Raw genomic sequence first — 14,961 nt, forward strand, 5'->3', positions numbered from 1 at the left:
GCGGATTTTGGTTGAGCAGCAGACGGAGCTCATGGCCACCATGAAACAAGTGCTTCTGGCGTTGCTCTCCACGCAGTCTGCTCCAGCGCCGTTCCCTCCTCCCTTTCCCCCGTATGACGAGACGGCGGAGGATTGGGACGCATATGAACATCGCCTTCAGCAGCATTTCCAGGCATTTCATGTTGCCGATGTGGAGGTATGTTGTGCTCTCTTCTTGTCTTGGATATCTCCCTCGCTGTATCAAGTTTTGCGGCAGCTTGCGCCGTTGCAGGAACCCTCCTTGTCTTTTGACGCATTGTGTTCATTGCTGTCTTCATATTCTCGCCACCGCATGCATGTTGTGGCGGCTAGGGTCGAGTTCTATCAATGCAAGAAACAGCCCCATCAGTCTTACCGGGCGTGGGCCACTACCCTGCACGGTCTTAGTCACAAGTGTCATTTTGTCACGGAGCAGTCACGAGAGTCATAGGCCCACTTTATGGTACGCGACATCATTGTTCGTTCGGCCCCTGATAGGGAGGTCCGGCAATGGGCCCTGCAGTTAGAACACCCTTCCCTTGAGGAAGTCACGTCCATTGCTCAATCGTATGAAGTCTCTCACGCCACAGGTCAACAGCTGGAAGCGTGGTGCGACATCGCAGCGGTTCAGGGCGGCGCGTCCGCATCCACTGTGTCCGGGGTGGACAATGTGCGAACGGTACAATCCGGCCATTACGGCTGCTCCTGCACGGCGCGTAAACAGAATTCCGGCTGCCGGCCCCTGTTGCCGTCCTGTGCATCATGCTATATAAATCATGATCGGTCAGAGTGTCCCCAGCGTTGGGCTGTTTGTCGCAAATGTAATAAAAGGTCACATTGCTAAAGTTTGCCGCTCAGCCTCAAAAGAATCGAAGGAAGCAGGTACAGAGGACATGGACGTTGACATTCAGGAAGTTTCATCGGGCCAGGCTCCCAACGCATCGGCGGCAAGCAAACTCTTTATTGAGGTGTCGGTTCGGTCACGCCGGTTACAACTGCAAGTAGATACGGGCGCGGCAGTTTCGTTGTTGAATGGACAAACTTATTCCGACCTTGGATCGCCCCCGTTGGTGCCAGTTTACCGGCGTCTACGCGGTTATGGTAAACAGTTCATTCCCCTACTGGGTCAATTCACTACCGACGTGACTTACAAATCAGTCGCTCAGCCTATTACTTTTATTGTTGTCAGTGATGTGAGCTCCGCTAACCATTTTAGCCTGGATGCCTATCAAGCTTTCGGTTTTTCTATCGCTGACACCATACAGTTGGTCTCCAAAGACGTTCCCTATCAATCATTGGAATCTTTGATCTCAGACTTTCCAGATATCTTTGAGGAGGGCCTGTGGTGTGTTTCAGATTTTGAAGCTCACTTAACGTTGAAGGCATCGGCTCGCCCGCATTTTCTACGCTCGAGGCAGATCCCCTTGGCTCTCCGCCCTCAGGTAAAGGAAGAGCTAGACCGGCTGACAGCCCTAGGGGTCATTCTTCCCATGTCTTCTAGTGAGTGGGCTTTGCCCCTCGTTATTGTAAGGAAGCCCTCGGGAAAATTATGTCTTTGTGGCGATTTCAAGGCCACCATTAATTCCCAATTGGAGGTGGACACCTATCCTTTGCCTCGAGCTGATGAATTGTTCTCTGCCGTGGCGGGAGGCCAATATTTTTCGAAAATCGATCTTTCGGAGGCTTATCATCAGATACCACTTGATGAGGACTCCAAACGGCTGGCGGTTGTCAACACCCCGTTTGGCCTTTACCAATACCAGCGGTTGGCCTTCGGAATATCCAGTGCCCCAGCGATATTCCAGTGTTATCTTGAGAACGTCACATCAACAATCCCTCATTAATTACCTGGATGACATAATTGTCACAGGCCGCAGCATGAAGGAACCCTTGCACAACCTTTGCACCCTCTTTCTCAAATTCAGGTCTGTGGGCTTGCGTTGCAATCTGTATAAGTCAAACTTCTTCCAACCGTCCATTGAGTATGTGGGCTACACCATCTCTCAGCACGGCATCCAGCCACTAGGAAGTTTGGTCCAAGGTATCGTCGACCTTCCTCGGCCCGCTTCACTGAAAGAGTTACAAGCTTTTTTAGGCAAGATAGCCTATTACCACCGGTTCATTCCCAGGGCTCCCACCATAGCCCACCCCCTGTACTGCCTTCTGCGCAAGGGTGTTCCTTTTGATTGGTCGCCTGCATGCGAGCGAGCGTTCACCTCGTTTAAGGGCCACCTCACGTCAGCGCCTTGTTTGGCTACTTTTGACCCCCGTAAGCCGTTGGTCGTGGCTACAGATGTTCGCAGTATGGGGTGGGGGCGGTCCTGGCCCATCGCAACACAGATGGTTCCGAGCCACCACTGGCGTTTGCGTATAAAACTCTTAGTCCCACGCAGGTCCATTACTCCCAGGTGGAAAAAGAGGCTTTGGCCATTGTCTACGCTGTTACCAAGTTTCACCCTTTCTTGTATGGCACGAAGTTTCAGTTAATCACTGACCATAAGCCGTTAATATCGTTATTTGGCCCCGCCTCTCAGATTCCAGATAGGGCGGCCCACAGACTACAGTGCTGGGCCTTGTTCCTCTCTAAGTACCATTATGACATTCATTTTCGCCCTACCAGACAGCATGCCAACGCCGATGCTCTTTCCCGTCTTCCAGTGTGCCCGGATCCTACGTTCGATCGAGAGGAGATTATGTGTTTTCATTTGGATGTGGCGTCCCGCCAAGCAGTTGATGGCTTCCCGATCACTAGTTCTCGAGTCGCCAGGGAAACAGCAGCTGACCCGGTTCTCTGGCAAGTAGTTCGCCTCATTCAGCAGGGGTGGTCATCCCGCCCTCCAGGCCGGGCCTCGGATCCTCTTCATAATTATTTTATTCTACGAGACCGCCTCTCGGTCTTGGAAGGAGTTCTCCTTCTGGCTACCAATGATACAGCTCCTCGTTTGGTTGTTCCTGCAAGTTTACGAAGGGAGGTCCTCATGTTATTACATGCATGGCACTGGGGCGTTTCCCGTACTAAAACCTTGGCTCGCAGACATGTGTACTGGCCCGGTATTGACAGAGAAATTCAACACTTGGTGGCCACCTGTTCCCAGTGTGCGAGCCAACAGGCATCTCCCAGGGCAGCGTTCTCTTCATGGCCGCCGACAACCCAAGCATGGGAACGTGTTCACATCGATTTTGCGGGCCCGTTTCTCAATGGCTTTTGGCTCATTGTCATTGATGCTTATTCCCCGATTCCCATATGTGGTTCGCTGCTCCTCAACCACTTCAGAAGTTGCAATCCAGGCATTAGTAAAAATCTTTTCTGTGGGAGGTCTGCCAATCACCCTGGTCTCAGACAATGGACCGCAGTTTATTTCGCAGACCTTCCAGGATTTTTGTAGGCGCTTCGGTATTCGGCACGTTTGCTCTCCCCCTTCAATCCACAATCGAATGGGGAAGCCAAGCACATGGTGTGCACATTTAAGATGCAGATGAAAAAGTATGTGCACGAATTTCCTGCGGAGGAAGCACTGACGTTTTTCCTGAAGGCATACTGGACCACACCAATGGGAGAACGCAGCCCCGTAGAGCTCCTCCATGGGCGCCAACCTAGGACTCTGCTGCACCTTCTATGGCCTGGTCCTCGCCAGTCATTGCAAAACGGAGTACCTGGCTTTCCACTGGGTATGTCGGTCTGGGCCCGTGGGTTTGGTCGCAATCCATGTTGGATACCGGCGGTGGTCCTGATCCGGAGTTCGACAGTTTGTCGCCCGTTCTGTCCTGGGCTCCGGTGGTGGGACGACGGGGGCCTCTTCGTGTGGGTCACTTACAGCCATATTCGAAGGTTCCGGCTCAAGGGTTGGCAGATCCCCTCGACTCCGGCCTTCCAATGGATGTGGAGGTCATCGCTCGTGCCCAACGCTCCACCTTCCGATGCAGTGGATCACAGTGGTTTCACCCCCCGAAGGAGGAGGAGTGCAGTAGCCACCAGAAAGATTGCGGGAGGCGCACATCAGCATGGCGCATCACGGATGGTAGTTGCCGCAAGTAGAGTCCCGTCCACCAGAGGGCACGCGAGAATTCAGATGCGACCTCTGCCGGCGTAACAACAACAACTCAGGCAGCATGGGCCGTGCCCAGTCAGTTAACATCGGGCCTGCCTAGGACACAGTCCCGGTCTATGAAGTGAAGTGCTACGTAAACATGAACAGTGTTACTACAGAGTGGCACTTTTGTAAACACAGAAACAACATCAAAGCTGACCAGGATGACATTTGGTGCAAGTTTTAGTTTCTTCAGCTTCTCAATGAAATGTCCTGAGTCCTTTATGTTTCACCAGTTTATGCTTTGGTGAGTCAGGAGTGCAAACAATTGGTCTTAACAAAATATTATTCTTATGGATCTTAGGTCATCCACATAGTGAAGGTGGTTGGGCTTCTGTGTTGTGCAGGTTCCTCTGTGAGTCCACCAGCACAGAAGATGCCTTGATTAACCAATTCATATTTCACGTGAAACAATGTAGTGGATCTGCACTTCGTTTTTGATAAGTTGTTGGACTAATAGATCCCAAACATTGGCCGAAGAACCTGACACAGAATCCAACAGGCAGTTTGTCAACAAGTGGCCATGTAAACCTTAATGATTTTGTATTTCCTGAATAGCCAGGATGTAGACTTCTACAACCAAGGCATTCACCAAGTGATCCATCACTGGGAATTAAGTAATCTTTGATACTACAATCCAACTGTACTTATAGCAGCCCTCTAGAATTCAAATTACTTATTCCTATCACTACTGCTGACACAGGGCTTATCACATGAGAAGCACTTCATCTGGCATGTAATTAGCTCTGACAGCACACCCAGTCTTACTCATTACATGCTGAAATACAAACATTTAATGACAATAATAAAATGCAAATTATATCAATGTAGAATCACAAACTTGACAGAAACTTACTGCATGCTTTCAATTGCATTTATCAAAGGATTTTTGCACAGTGCCACTTTTTCCATTTCTGTCGCCTTTATGATGAGATCAACAATCCTGGAAAAAAAAAAGAAAAAGGCATTAGCAGATGTAAAGAAATGCTGGAAGATTGCATATAATAAGTAATTTTAAACATAAACAGAAAATACCTCAAAAGGTAAAATAAAGTGAGAGAGATAAAAAGATTAACTATTTGTTAAAATTACAAAAAGACAGATTTGGGCAGGCATTTACTTCAGGAGGGTTAACCCTATTTATGGTCAAAAGAAACACTTAAAACAGAACACACCATTCCTAATTTCCACAACAGATTTCTTCTCAGGGAAGAATGAGGAATTGGTCAAGGAGGCTGGAAAATGGAGGAATTAAGTGTTGAGTAGATACATTTACCAAGAACATGAGTTATAGGGGAAAATTGTTTCATATGAACACACAAAATCAACCAGCAGGCAACACTATCTCCACTTCGACAGTTGTCATCTCCTTCCATGTAATAAAACCACTATGTACCTTACAGACTAGGTATCCACAGTATTTACATCTACTCTAATCAAGTCCTCAACACACTGACTTTCTCTATGGCAAAAGCTCTCAAGCAGTTTCTTCATCCATCCCTTTGAACAGCATTGCCCCAACTTCAGACAAAAGAAGCATTCTCCACTCATCACCCAGTACCGCATACACTTCGAATGAATCAAAATTTTCAAGTCGAGGTCTGAAATTATAGTCCCATAACACATCTCCTACTTTAAGGTTCTTCCTTCTGTAATGATTCCCTTGAAAACCTTGTCCCCTGCACTCATCTACTACCTCCTACTCCATTAACATATTGCACAACATTAAAGGCAGGGGAGTAAGTGGAACAGCTCATGTCATTCACTAGTTGGCGTGTTCACTGGACAGTTTTTTATGGGAGGATGACCATTGCCAAACCAGCAGATAGCAAGAATGGAATTAGACAAACCGTCTGCCATGTTGATATCATACTCAGCAGCTCAGCTTGCTCTACAGCACGACTCAAATGCCTGCTGCACCACACAGGTCTTTAAGGTCCTCCCACTCAGAGATAGTTGCCCTGAATGCTGGAGGCAGCATCTTCCATCCAGCAACTCTCCCTGACATAATTTCTATCAGCTAAACACTAATGCCCTCTTTCCCACTTTGTGTTTTTTAGAATCTGGCCCTATTTATTATTTAGCTCATACCTGGATTCTTTTTCTTATCCTTTTCTTAGAGTTTCATATCTGTCAGTCAGTAAAAATGGGATCCTTATAACATCACTTTGTTGTCTGTCTGTTTATGGTTGTCCACCTGTTAAAAACTCTTTTTCTCAGGAACTGGTAGACACATAAAGTTGAAATTTATGGCACACACTAAGGTCTATACTCCATTGATAGTGAAATAAATGTAAGCTTCTAAGCTAATGCAATCGAAAGATACACCTATTTATGTCACATATTTTGATACTTGTAGTCACTCATTAAATCCCATAAGATATTTCCCATTGACCTAGAATCATGAGATTTGGCTTGAACCCAGGTTTCACTGCACAAGAAAAGAAATAAATCCGAGAAGTGTTAATCTGTAATTGTATCACACAAGATAAATATTTCTTTTCACATTTGCTATCAGACTTCAGACTTAAAAAACAGTCTCGAAAACTCAGGTTCCAAGGACCAATATCTCACCAGTTTCAATGATGATAACAAGTAAAAATCATCAAGATTCTTGGTTCCTGGGATGGATGAACCATCTATGTACATCATTAACTTTGGATGGAAACCTCAAAGTGTGCTAGTGCTACTCGCGCCAGGCCATTTTTTTTCTTTTCTACTAACCATCCTGTTTTTACTTTTTCTCTTACTTTGTACTTTTTAACTGTATTATTCTTTTCATCTACCATTTCCTCTTCCTCTTCTGAGATTTCAAACTCAAAGGTACAGACCAGTCGACCATTCTGTCTCTGCAATTTTATCAGTGAGCAATGCTAATAAGTGACTCAGGAAAGTGAAGCAATTTAATTTGATTTTTACATTACAGCATATAACTAGAACATAACTCTGTACAGATGAAGTAACATCAAAATTTTACACAAAACAATTCAATAACTGCTATTCCTTGCACACAGAGAATTAAAACAGTAATTTTCATCTTCAATGTACTCTTGTGTAGCTCCCTATTTGTGAACACCCCAAATCTCTGGATCCTGTCATTCATACCAACAACATAATTCACCTTCTGTTACACCTTAACTGTAAATATTGAACAATCTGAAGTATGTGGGATTTAATTTAAAAACTTCAAATATGTGCCTTGTACTGGAAGTTATATACTCTGACAATGGTGAATTTATTGAATAACAGTATATCTAGCTGTCAACAGGTAAAAAGCTGTTTGTGATATTTCCATGTTGCCAAACAAAACTACTGACATGCAATGCATGTCAATTCTACATCTACATCTACATGGATACTCTGCAAATCACATTTAAGTGCCTGGCAGAGGATTCATCAAACCACCTTCACAATTCTCTATTATTCCAATCTCGTATAGTGCGCAGAAAGAACCAACACCTATATCTTCCCATACAAGCTCTGATTTCCCTTATTTTATCATGGTGATCGTTTCCCCTATGTAGGTTGGTGTCAACAAAATATTTTCGCATTTGGAGGAGAAAGTTGCTGATTGGAATTTTGTGACAAGATTCCATCGCAGTGAAAAACCCTTCCTTTTAATGATGTGCAGCCCAAATCCTGTATCATTTCAGTGACACTCTCTCCCATATTTCGCGATAGTAGAAAATGTGCTGCCCTTCTTTGTATTTTTTTGGTGTAATCTATCAGCCCTATCTGGTGAGGATCCCATACCGCACAGCAGTATTCTAAAAGGGGACAGACAAGTGTAGTGTAGGCAGTCTCCTTAGTAGATCTGTTCCATTTTCTAAGTGTCCTACCAATGAAACGCAATCTTTGGTTAGCCTTACCCACATTATTTTCTGTGTGTTCCTTCCAATTTAAGTTGTTTATAATTGTAATTTCTAGGTATTTAGTTGAATTTGTGGCCTTTAGATTTGACTGATTTATTGTGTACCCGAAGTTTAACAAATTCCTTTCAGCACTTGTGTGGATGACCTCACACTTTTTCTTATTTAGAGTCAACTGCCAATTTTTGCACCATTCAGATGTCTTTCCTAAATCATTTTGCAATTTCTTTTGATCTTCTGATGACTTTATTAATTGATAAATGACAGCGTCATCTGCAAACAACCTAAGACGGCTGCTCAGATTGTCTCCAAAAACATTTATGTAGATAAGGAACAGTAAAGGGCCACTGCCAGGCACTTAAATGTGATTTGCAGAGTATCCATGTAGATGTAGATGTAACACTACCTTGGGGAACGCCAGAATTCACTTCTGTTTTTCTCAATGACTTTCTGTCAGTTACTGTGAACTGTGATCTCTCTGACAGGAAATCACAAATCCAGTAACATAACTGAGACAATATTCCATAAGCACACAATTTCACTATAGCTGCTTGTGTGGTACAGTGTCAAAAGCCTTCTGGAAACTCAGAAATACATAATCAATCTGAAATCCCTTGTCAATAGCACTCAACACTTCATGCGAACAAAGAGCTAGTTGTGTTTCACAAGAACAATGTTTTCTAAACCCATGTTGACTGTGTGTCAATAGACCATTTTCTTCGAGTTAATTCATAATGTTCGAACACAATATATGTTCCGGAATCCTGCTGCATATTGATGTTAATGATATGGGCCTGTAATTTAGTGGATTACTACTACTACTACCTTTCTTGAATATTGGTGTGACCTGTACAACTTTCCAGTATTTGGGTATGGATCTATCATCAGATGATTGTTAAAAATGGGCCTGTAATTTAGTGGATTACTACTACTACTACCTTTCTTGAATATTGGTGTGACCTGTACAACTTTCCAGTCTTTGGGTATGGATCTATCATCAGATGATTGTTAAGTATGGAGCTAATGCATCAGCATACTCTGAAAGGAACCTAACTGGTACACAGTCTGGACCAGAAGACTTGCTTTTATTAAATAATTTAAGTTGCGTCACTACTCCGAGGGTATTTACTTCTACATTACTCATGTCGGTAGCTGTTCTTGATTCAAATCCTGGAATATTTACTTCGTCTTCTTTTGTGAAGGCATTTCAGAAGGCTGCGTTTAGTAACTCTGCTTTGGCAGCACTGTCTTCGATAGTATCTCCATTGCTATTGCACAAAAAAGGCATTGATTATTTCTTGCCATTAACATGCTTCACATACAACCAGAATCTCTGCCAGGTTTCAGGACAAAGTTTCACTGTGTAAACTGTTATAAGCATCTCGCATTTAAGTCTGTGCTACATTTTGAGGTTCTGTAAAAACTGCCAATTCTGGGGATTTTGTGTCTGTTTAAATTTGGCATGTTTGTTTTGTTGTTTCTTCAGCAGCGTTCTGACCCATTTTGTGTACCTGAGAAGATCAGCTCTGTCACTTGTTTATTTATTTAGTATAAATCTCTCAATTGCTGCCGATACTATTTCTTTGAATTCAAGCCACATCTGGTCTACACTTATATTATTGTTGTTCAACAACAATGTGTACTCAAAAAAACAATTGTGCGGTTCTTAATCTGGTTGTAAATGCAAAAGGATAACAGTGCACAAATTAAGGAACATTATGGTCATATTTACAGAAATAGAGTAGATCCATGACGCACATGTCAGATTTAAATTTATAATTTGCATTTGGAAATTAAGAACCTGCACTAAAGTTCCTGCATGCAAGACAGACACAGGCAGATTTTGTACATGGGCAATTTACCTGAGTGCCCAGTAAGCACTTGAATACATCATTATCATACTGTAATAGAAATTCTGATACATAATATCGATGTGCTACTTATTGTAAATTTGTTTGTGTATAGGTGTTATGTAGTCAAGCCACAATACAGATTTCAATTACACAGCATCTATCCATTTGGCAGAAAAGTAAACAACTTCTGAGTGTTACTTACTTAAATATAGCCTTATAACTTGTGAATTCTGAAATATCACACAACAGACAGTGCAGTTTGGAATATCAACAATATTATGAAAATGATAGATTGTTACTTACAGTAAAGATGGCATGTTGAGCTGCAGGTAGGCACAAAAGAAAGACTGTTACATATGTGAACTTTTGGCCAAAGCCTTCTTCAGAAAGGAGAACACACACACACACACACACACACACACACATACATACACACACACACACACACACACACACACACACACACACACACACACACACACACACACACACACACAAAAAGCAGGCATGCCTCATGCACATATGACCACTTTGTCCAGTCACTCTGGCCAAAATGCAATTGTATCACATTAAACAAACACAGAAATCTGGAGTGGAGTGGCGAAGTGTGAGAGACAGAATGGTACAGCTGAGAGGAGATATATCAGTGCTACCTGTTCAAGTGTGCAGGGATTAGATAGTGGCACGAAAAAGTTGCCAGGAGCAGCGTCAGGAGGCTGATGGAAAGAGGAGGGGGGAGGGGGGGGGGGGAGGCAGCAAGTGGAAGAAGGCAAAAGAAGAGGAGGGGGAAAGACTGGTGGGTGCATTGGCAGAGAGTGGCACATAATGAGGGTGAGGGAATTGGGAGGAGGTGATACAGCGGGGGAGGGGGGGGGGGGGGGCAGTAACTTGTGTGGAGGGGGTGGTGACAGTAGGTTACCATAGATTGAGGCCAGGACAATTTTGGGAGTGGAGAATGTGCTGTACGGATAACTACGATATGTGCAGTTCAGAAAAGCTGTTGAACCAATGGCATCGAAGACAGGTAATACGATTTACCCATATCTTTAATGTAGACCTCTGCGATCTGAAATTTCCGATATGCTATGACATCATGGCTGTTGACCAATTCCAGTCCTACCACTTTATCAACTTTAGGTCCACATACTAGAGCAACTGTGACCCAACCATTACCGCGCTGATTGGCATCATTGTTGCTAAGGGTAAAGTTCAAAATTCCACCAAAAAAGACTGATGGCCCATGCAGGATGACTTGTGCACCTACAAAGTTCTTGGTGCCAACAGCAATATTGTCTATTGCTTTATACACTGTAGGGCAGGTGCACCTTCTCCTCCTATAGTAATGTGGCATCTTCTGTTTGAGCGGTCCAATGCGTTACTCGAGCGACTGCACAAAGACTGACGCCTTCTTAATATTTCTGCTTCTAGTAACACACTTCTGCTCTTGTCACGTTCGTAAACACAAAGCGATAAGCTCAGTCTTCGTGCAGCCACTCGAGCAACAGCACTGGGCCGCTCACACAGAAGATGCCATGTTACTATAGGAGAAGAAGGTGTACCCACCTTACAGTGTATAAAGCAATAGACAATATTGCTATTGACACCAAGAACTTTGTAGGTGCACAAGTCATCCTGCATGGGCCATCAGTCTTTTGTGGTGGAGTTTTGAACTTTACCCTTAGCAACAATGATGCCAATCAGCACGGTAATGGCTGGGTCATGGTTGCTCTAGTACATGGACCTCAAGTCGATAAAGTGGCAGGACTGGAATCGTTCAGCAGCCGTGGCATCATAGCATATCGGACATTTCAGATCGCAGAGGTCTACAATAGAGATATGGGTAAATTGTATTATCTCGGGACCAGGAATCACCGTAAAATAAATGAATCAGAATCTGTGTCAGTGTGGGTCAAAGGTGTTGACAACTGTAAAAAAATTAAAAATCGTGGGTACTTTCACTCATTGTTATAGAAATTAAATAAATTATTTCCTCTCCTTTATCCTTTCCAAAAAAAAACTACACATTAATCTTGTCACAAGCCGAGAAGCGATTCTTCTCGATACTGTTCGTTCTGGTTAAAATCAAGCATGCTATAGACAGCTGCACTGTTGTGCCACAGGTGGTCTACTTTGCTCTTGGCCACAGTTTGGTGGTGGTTGTACATCCTGGTGGACAGCTGGTTGGTAGTCCTAACAATATTAAAAGCTGTGCAATGTTTGCAGAAAAGCTGGTGTATGACATCACTCGTTTCACAGGTAGCCTGGCATCTGATGGTGTAGGGTAAGACTATGACAGAATTGGAATAGGTAGTGCTGTGTGGGTGGATTGGGTAGGTCTTGCACCTGGGTCTTCCACAGGGATATGATATTGTGGCAAGGCATTGGGATTGGAAGTGGCATAGGGATAGACTAGGATGGTGTGGAGGTTAGGTGGGCAATGGAACATCACTTTAAGAGAGGTGAGGAGGATCTTGGGGTAGGATGTCCCTCATTCCAGGACATGATGACATATAATCAAAGCCCTGATTAAGGATGCGGTTCAGTTATTCCAGTCCAGAGAGATATTGGATGACAAATGTGGCGCTCATTTGCAGCTGGCTCTTGGAGGCAGCGAGAGGGTTTTGTGTGTGTGTGTGTGTGTGTGTGTGTGTGTGTGTGTGTGTGTGAGGGCGCGCGCGCGCGCGACATGTGAAATATGTTTTGGAAAAGGGAGCCCTTGTCACTGAAGATACACTGTCCCAAGATGGCCAAGCTGTATGAGAGTGATTTTTTTTGTGTGTGTGTGTGTGTGTGTGTGTGTGTGTGTGTGTGTGTGTGTGTGTGTGTAAGGGGTGGGAGACCCGCTGCAATCACTGCATAGTTTTTTATATTGATATGACTACCAACCAGGTGTCCATCAGGATGAATTGACACAACCAAATTGTGGCCAAGAGCAAAATGGATCATCTTGCAGCATAACATGCAGCTCAACACAGCATCATGTTATCTTCATAGTGAGTAGTAATCTATCTTTTTCATAATATTGTTAAAACTGCAACTTTGTATTTGGGAAAGTATGTTTAAACAGACAGAAAGATATACTCTTCATTCCATATTCACAGTGAACAGATCCTTAAGAATGGAAATGCACAATGAAGAAAAATTACTGATACATATTAATGTTCCATCCACAAATCCTAAGTGCAATAGTCCTTTTGGAAGTGGGGTATGTAAAATACCTGAACATATTTTCACTTCAAAGTTAATACCAAATTTATCATAAACATGTAAATTTATAAACAATGGTGGGCACATTATGGCACTAAAGACCTGCAGAAGTCAGATTTTACATAACACTCACATTATTCACTATTATCAATAATATATACCTCAACCAATTCTATTAAAAAATTTGTCAGTGGAATAAAGGAGACGGCAGGTTATGGAAAATATAACGTTATGGAATGAATGCAGTCAAAGTATAGCAGTTTTTTATTTTTATATTGGCTATATCTGACAACAACCACATTTTAAAAAAAATATTTGTGCCTTTCAGCACATCTTTAGTATTCTCTTCCAAACTGAATTTATTACCAAGTTGTAATCCCAAGAATTTAACACTGTGGAGCTCTTTTATCTGCTGGTCACTGTTTTTAGATGTATGCTGGGAAGATATCTCTTAAAAGTCCTGAAAAGCATATAGTGAGCCTTTTTGAAAGTTTAGTGGCAAAAAATTGACTAAAAACAATTTATTGATTCCTATGAGAATGCCATTAACAGTTCTTTCTAAACCCTTACTTGATTTGCTATTTACTGCAATATTAGTGTCATCTGCAAACAGAACAAACTTAGTGTCGTAATGATACTGAAGAAAAGTCATTAATATACAAAAGAAAGGGCTAAGAAGGAATCCTGTCAGATAGGACATATAATCAGTTCTCAGTTGGATGATGACATAGTTTAATATGTGCTCTTTCCTACCGATATCCCTTGTTTCCTGTTAGATATAGTTCCAACCATTTTTCAGAAGTTCCTGTGACACCATAATATTCTAATTTACTTAAAAGGACTTTGATATTTACAAAATTAAATCACCTTTCACACATCACAGAGTATATCAGTAGCTTATAATTTATTGTTTTTGACAAAGTAAGAGCATTCTGCTGTACATATAAGTAAACTTCTCAATATCAGAACCCTTTACAAATCCAAACTTCCACAGTACATTATTTGTAGACAGATGGATAAGTAGCCATCTGTATACTACCTTTCAATAATTTTCTGGAAAGCTGGTAAAAGAGAAATTGGATGGAAGTTTATGGCACTTCTTTTATTCCCTTTGTTATATGGAGGCTTAAGTTGAGCATATTTCAGCCAATCAGGAAATGTTCCAATAACAAATGACTGCTCAAACAAATAACTTAGAAAGTTGATAAATGCAAAAAACACTCTCCATTTAATTTTTCCACTACCTCAATATAACCACTAGATGTAGCCAGTTTTAAAGATTTACAGGGAACATTACTGTACACAAAATATAATTTGGTTCTTTTGCAGGGGATGCTTGGGCCATAAGCACAAGACTGACAGTTAGCTTATGGGCTGCTGTAGGGGCACGAGATGTATACAGGAAATGAGCCCTGGCTCTTTTTCACGGGGCCAGTTGCACACTACAATCAAAATGGCTTCCACAGTGCATAGTACAATGTTACAGGGTGTCATGTCACTTCGTAGCTAAGACAGGCAATGGGCGTAAACATATCACTGTGACCTTAAGTTAGCCTGCTTCCACTGATTCCTTCTCTCCCATAAAAGTGACAAGTTATATCCAACATAACCTCCAATTCCTGCTTAAAACCTTAGGCCCTTCACTGAATCTCTTCCCTGAATCCATTTCTCTCCTCACCTCTATGACACCCTGCACACCAACCTTATACATGCTGCCCAAAACCCACAAATCCAACAATCCTGGATGCCCCATTGTGGCTGGTTACTGCACTCCCACTGACAGAATTTCAGCACTATTGACCAACACTGCCAACAAATAGCTCGTAATCTAGCCTCCTCCACTGACTCTCCGCCATCCCCAATCTTTTACCTCCTGGATCCCTACTCATCACTGCTGATTCCACCTCCCCATACACCAGCATCCCT

At 42.9% G+C, this 14,961-nt stretch overlaps 1 protein-coding gene across 5 annotated transcripts in view; it reads right to left on the reverse strand.

Moving 5' to 3' along the window:
• The window catches only part of LOC124717268 (ankyrin repeat and protein kinase domain-containing protein 1-like), a 223,494-nt gene that overhangs the window by 79,282 nt on the left and 129,251 nt on the right, over nucleotides 1-14,961 (reverse strand). For all 5 annotated transcript variants that reach the window (XM_047244077.1, XM_047244080.1, XM_047244076.1 and 2 more), the window contains one exon: nucleotides 4,963-5,049. In XM_047244077.1, the coding sequence (XP_047100033.1) occupies nucleotides 4,963-5,049 (87 nt within the window). The remainder of the gene's footprint in view (nucleotides 1-4,962; nucleotides 5,050-14,961) is intronic.

The sequence above is a fragment of the Schistocerca piceifrons genome, chromosome 9 (genome assembly GCF_021461385.2).
Source record: "Schistocerca piceifrons isolate TAMUIC-IGC-003096 chromosome 9, iqSchPice1.1, whole genome shotgun sequence".
Classification (NCBI taxonomy): Eukaryota; Metazoa; Arthropoda; class Insecta; order Orthoptera; family Acrididae; genus Schistocerca; species Schistocerca piceifrons.